Here is a 6,399-nt window from a genome sequence, read left to right as displayed (position 1 = left end):
GCACGAGTTCGATCGGTTCAATCACCTGTTCTGAGCACACACTCACGTGCAGATTCCGTCACCTGATTTCCTCCAGCTACTTCACTCTGGATGCATCTCTGCCTCTTTGTCTGACCCATAATTTTAAATTGGAACCATAATGTGGTACGCCGCATTACACATCTCTACGTAAGTCTGGTTTGAAAGGGGCTGCTGTGTGCTTATCGCATCGCTGCACTGTGTCCACACACATACTGCTGCAGTCCGTCATCTGCCAGCGCACTCTCCTACTGATAAGAGGTCAGCGAGCGCTGGGAACATGAGGACGAGTGAAGATGTGACTGCATGTGTGAGTGAGTGATTGAGTGGCAGCACCAATGCCGATTTCGCCGACCAAACGTTCCCTCTAAAACTTGGTCCACCCTGCCTTCACTGTGCATGTGTCATTTCTGAGTGTCGGCAGCAATTCACCGACTGTCAGCACATCAGACTCTGATGTGCTGCTGTGGTGCTCTGATCGCTCCCCTGTCTTTTATGATGAAATAAAGCTGAATTTATGTGGAATTGATTGTTGTACAAAAGCTTCAGATATCTGTCACTGAGATAGATGATGACTGGAGGCAGTTTGAAGCAGAAATGAGGTGATAATCGAATCACTGCTGACGCTCCAAAATGACGTATGTGCAGCAAAGGTGCAGTGAAGGCAGGGCAGACCGATTTTTAGGCGTTCGCTTGGTGACACCGGCTTTGACACATATGGCGTGAATCTAGTCCATACGTTTGTTGTACTCCAATGTCCAGTACCAACAGGTCCTGTACAAAGGGTCCTGTGCACAGCTCTGGCTCCCACTCCAGTCCCGTGTTTGCCATCCAGACGTTTGGACATCAGGTGGCACTTAACCGCGTCAGTCTGACCTCATTATTTATGATCTAGGCAGTCTGTGTCATTGGACTGTTGTCCAAATACATTTGGGCTGTGATTGTGCAGGTGTGCATGAGGCAGTCTGGATGGGATCCGCTGACATTCTATGTGGTCTGGAGGCATTCCGACATGCTGTCAGAGCCTATGTCCTTCTCAACTGTGTCTCAATTATGGTCATTTTTGCCGTATTGGCCTGGTTTGTGCGCATTCTTACGATGTGTGATGGGGGTCTTACTTTGGAAATGTGGGACGGTGGTTCTGTGTGCTGGGATGTGGTGAAGTGCAGCACCAGCACAGCTCCCAGACTTGAGATGACAATCACGTTTGGACAGGAGGAGACAATAATTCAGTTACAAGAATCTGCCAAAAGCTCAGCTTTTGTTGTTGACCTTCAACCTCAGTGGCTCACGCTGACATTTGGGTGTCCTTCCTGCTGGTTCCCAACATGCCTTGTCTTTGTCCTCTAGATGGTGTCCACAGATGTGCCCAGAAATATTTGGACATTGAAATGTTTTAATTTGAGCCACAACATGTTGGAGTTGAAAGTAAATAAATCAGATGAAGTCAAAGTGCAGGTTTTCCAATCCAGAGCAGAAGAAACAGGACATACTGCACGTAGTCCAGTCCCATTGGGTCCTGGCAAGGAATTAAAGCTCGGAGTCACTTTGAAGGCCGGCATGGCAGCTGAATATGTGATCAGGACGACATGCCACTGATGAGGCTTCTCAGCTGTTTGACCACTGTCTCAATCAGCTTCTGCTTGTCCCGCTCATTCTTCCGGAACTGGGAGAAAATGTGGTTCTTCTTACTGCTGTCCTTCATCCTTCAGAGAGAGAGACAGAGAGAGAGACGGAGAGAGAGAGAGAGACAGAGAGAGAGAGAGGTAAGTTCTACATGTGATACAGTCCCTAAGGTCATCTCCGGATTCTAGAGCATCAAGTGGAAAAGAGGCCATGACTCTACTGGATGGGACCCCAGTTTAATGGAGAATAATTCCCCAGTTGAAGCCAGTACTTAAAGCAGAACTGCATTGAAATAAATGCAGTCAGATCTTTGGACCAAAAAATGACTCATATTTACACATAAGATCCTTCTGAATGTAGTAAAGTAAATCTGCAAGTCCAGATCTGTCATTCAACGGAGAAATCTTCATTTAAAAATGACAAATTTACAGCTAAAATTTAGCCCTCCGCAAAACTGTCAGCACATCCGGGACGTTGCCGAGACGTCAAAGAGAAGACCCTATCCCAGCATGCATTGTGCGTGCCAACTGTAATTTGTGGATCAGTTTGCATCTCTTACAAAAGCACCTTTTTATTGTCTTATACGGAAGGATCGACTTTTTTTAAAACTTCATATTGTCTTGCGGTATGTTTGAGTATACATTTCTTTTATTTTTGCTTGAAAATTATTTTTGGGGGCTTTTTCATACGCCCATTTGATTGAGTGGTGTCGCATTGAAAATCTGCTGTCTTTAGCCTCCGGTGTTACCGTTGCGAGGTACGGATGCGGGACCCGCAAAGAATTCAAGTCTTTAAAAAGATACAAACCTCTCTCAGTAGCCACGGAGCTCTGCAGCTGCGATTACCGAGACTGCGCGGTGCTGTGGATTTTTCCACAAGAAGTCTGTCTTTGCGGGTGGCCGGAGCACTCCGCATCAAAATAGCGAGCGTAGTCTCTGGACTTGTTGCCAAGTTGGCCGCACCTCCAATTCAGTAGACAGGGAGGTGGTGCCGGAGTTGGCCACAGCTCTGCAAAGCAGACACAGGGGTGGTGTGAGTGGCCCGCTGTGGCGTTTACCGAGCCCGCAGACTCGGCAAGCGCATCGGAGGCAGTGAGAGCAAGGAGTTGGGGAAGAACGTCGCCCGCTGTCGATGTCGCCGCTGAGCTGTATCTCGCATTCATTGCAGCTTACTTTTGGATGTTGAAATCAAGATGTGTATAACAGTAACATTACTAACAGATAAAAACTATTTCAATGCGGGATCGGACTGAAGGCGCTAGCGCGCCGTCTTCTGCCTCACGTCACGGCAATGTCCCGGATGTACAAACAGTTTTCGCGGAGGGCCAAATTTTAGCTGCAAATTTGTCATTTTTAAACGAAGATTTCTCTGCTGAATTACAAATTTGGGCTTGCAGATTTACTTTACTGCATTCATAAGGGTCTTATAAATACATATCAGCTATTTCTTTCTGAGATCTGACCACATTTATTTCAATGCAGGTCTACTTTAAGACCCTGTCGCACCGTGACGATTTAGCCAGCGTATGCCAATCATATTAAAAAACGCTGGCATGAGTCCAATAAGTTACGGGTAAGTTTGAAACACACTGAAGCTCCCTGATGTACGTCCTAATAAGCTGAGCTACTCAAAAAAATGTATTTATTATTTATTTATGGCAAAGTCGCACACAGTGTTCAGAAGAGCAGCTAACGAGCTAATTAACATTAATGTGCAACATTAAGTGCAAAACACGAGTACATTGCTTCGGCCATATGTGTAGTAAAGGTGCAGTATAATTAAATGCTTGAAAACTATTCTGTTGAGTTTTTGCACAGGACAGGAGCCGCCCTTGTTGTTTCACACAGTCCAGATAAACTTTCTTCCAAGTAGAATAAAAAGAAAAAAAATGATATTCCCTCTTTTTTTCAAGAGTGTGAATTTCCAGTCAAAAATCCCAACACACAAGATTATTTACGTGGTTTCTCTTCTTCTTCTTTGTACTTCTTCTTCAGAAGAAGAAGAAGAAGAAGAAGGAAGCCCCTGCTAATATATCAGCCTGAGTGTCTGGACGACTCCGTCTCTAAAGGCGGGATGTTTTCAGAGTCTCAGCGTGGAGTCTGCTTTTGGGAATGACTCCATTGGGCATTTAATAACCGACACTATCACACATGGATCGGATGATCTGAGACTGTGAACACGGCGCAGACTTTGATGACACCGCAAAAACATGAGGAAAAGATCAAAGTAGTGACACATCACGATGCTTAAAGTGCGACTCGGATGCATGCTGAAAGTAACTAAGTCCTGTGACAAAGTTTACACTTCTCTCTGTCTCGCTCTCTTTCTGTGTCTCTCTCCCTCTTTCTCTCTCTTTCTGTCTCTTTCTTGCTCTCTCTCTCTTTCCCTCTTTCTTTCTGGTGCATCCTGGGAGTTTGGGCGCGTGTGAGAGTCGCAGGTGAGAGTGTGACACAGTTTAGGTGAGGTGGCGTTTATCTGAATGATTCTTAGCCGCAGGCTTTTACTCTCTATGCTCTGTCCACGAAAATCATTATTTCCGGGGTTCCTCTGTTTGTTTCAAATGAGGCTCTCGGTTGGGAGCTGCAGAGATTCGGGACATTTCCAGCGGTTTTAAATGAGAAACTTCGCCACGTTCAGTCCTTCCGTCATCAAGTGTTCATGTTCCTGAAGTGACCGACCCAGACTCTGGAGGTGTCCCTCAGAGTCAAACATGAACACTTTTTACACGGTTTATGCCAGTTCAGGGAGCATGAAGTGTTTTGAATGTGGGGATGTCGGTCATAAGCGTCTCGTGTGTCTTCGGCCTCGGGGCTCGGAGCCCGGTGTCGGTGTCTGCCCCGGGGGAAGGGCCCAGCGTGCAGCTCCACCTCCTGCTCCAACCATGTCTACTTAAATCTGTTTTTGATACCACTGTTGATCTCTTTAACATGATCTTCACGCTTTCCTTTGATAGTTTCTGCCGTATCTCGTGTTTAAAGATGCAGATCGACAGGCCAAAACGTTCAGAAAATCAAAATGGCCATGTCCAGGTAATTTCAGTGACTTTTACTATTACTTATATTCTGATTGGCTGAAAGTTCACTGTTCTAGAAAAAGTAACCAATGAAACTGCACATTTTTAGCTATCAGTACAGCAATGCTATTCTGGTTCCCGTGCATATGCAGAAAGATTTAATTGAACAAATATGTTCCCGCTGATAACACACGGATGGCCCCGCTGTATCGTGGGCATATTTAGCTGCGACATCCCCCAGCCTAAATTTTTCTCAACAGATTTACACAATCTAAAAATGCCTCAGATGATAAATGATAAATGGACTGCATTTATACAGCGCTTTTCCATCTGCATCAGACGTTCAAAGCGCTTTACAATAATGCCTCACATTCACCCCCGATGTCAGGCTGCTGCCATGCAAGGTGCCCACTATACACCAGGAGCAACTAGGGGATTAAGGACTTTGTGCAATGGGCCCTTAGTCATATTCCGGTCAGGCTGGGATTGAACCAAGGATCCTCTGGTTAACCACTAGACCATCATCTCCCCCAAATGAAGGTTGAAATCTGTAAATCTGCGGAAAATTCTCTTGCCTGAACCAGGCAGGAGGAAAAGATGATGCACAGAGAGGAGGTTTATGGATGTGCTGAGACACAGGACAGGATGAGATGGAGACAGATGATCTGCTGTGGCGCCCCCTAACTGGGGGTTGAGGAATTGTTAATTGTCATCGTGTGGTCATGTACTGCACACCATGCAAGTGCAGAAACAAAGACAGAAGATGAGGTTTACAACTTCACAATCAGCAACATCTACACCTCAGAGCATGGTGAGACTGACGTGACCCCAAGTACTTGTGCTCGATGTTTTTAAGGTGAGTCGAGTGTGAAGCCGGTGGAAGGAGGTCAACACAAAAAAGGAACGGCTGAACTCAGCATGTTTGAAGAACAAAGATAAATGTCAGGATGAGTTTGAACTGACAGCACTAAAAAAATGGAGGGATTTGAACAGGCACACCTAAGGAAAACAGCCCATAAGGAAAAGCAAACTTTTGTTTGAATCAGAAAAATGCAGCCTGAAGCTATGTCAGGTCCCAGAGCTGACATCCAGTTAGGCCTCACTGCACAGCAAACTCCCCGATTACTTCAAACAGGAAGAAGAGGACAACTTCCTCTTTGAATGTGATTTGGTGCTGATACATTATTGAAGAAAAAATAAATTAACATCCTCACAATGACAACGGTCAGATGGCAAAGTGTGGAACAAGTGTGTGCACATTGGGATGGACTCACTTCTCCAGGAGGGTCAGCGCCGTGGATGGGTTCACTCTCAGGTACTTGGAGGCTGGCTGTCCGTACTCTGCCAGGTACGTGGTCCAGTCCCACACCATGAACAGATCCAGGAGCTACACACACACACACACACACACACACACACACACACACACACACACACACACACACACACACACACACACACACACACACACACACACACAGAGTTATAAAAAGTAACACACATATAACAGTTACACACTGTTAAAGAATTTTAAAGATACTTAGCAATTATTAATGTCTTTGATTCTGTCTTTGATCCTGTTCTTCACATACATATATATACATGTGTGTGATTTCACTTAATATTACTTTTCTAGTTAATCACTGAACTGTCTCACAACTGTAAAATGACATTTTGCTTACATGAAAACTGTGAAAATGTAAGCCTTGTTTTTGCTGAGCACAGATGTACATTTTAATTAA

At 45.2% G+C, this 6,399-nt stretch overlaps 1 protein-coding gene across 2 annotated transcripts in view; it reads right to left on the bottom strand.

Annotated features, from left to right (window-relative positions):
• Positions 1-625: 625 nt before the first annotated feature.
• LOC117530877 (exocyst complex component 6-like) overlaps positions 626-6,399 on the bottom strand; it is a 182,699-nt gene continuing 176,925 nt past the window's right edge. For both annotated transcript variants that reach the window (XM_034193823.1, XM_034193824.1), the window contains 2 exons: positions 5,932-6,044; positions 626-1,724 (listed from right to left, as the gene is read on the bottom strand). In XM_034193823.1, coding sequence (XP_034049714.1) covers positions 1,598-1,724; positions 5,932-6,044 — 240 coding nt within the window. In that variant the 3' untranslated portion in view covers positions 626-1,597. The remainder of the gene's footprint in view (positions 1,725-5,931; positions 6,045-6,399) is intronic.

The sequence above is a fragment of the Thalassophryne amazonica genome, chromosome 18, assembly GCF_902500255.1.
Source record: "Thalassophryne amazonica chromosome 18, fThaAma1.1, whole genome shotgun sequence".
NCBI classification, from domain to species: Eukaryota; Metazoa; Chordata; class Actinopteri; order Batrachoidiformes; family Batrachoididae; genus Thalassophryne; species Thalassophryne amazonica.
Note: the sequence above shows the minus strand (reverse complement) of the source record. Positions and strands in the feature narration are given on the sequence as shown.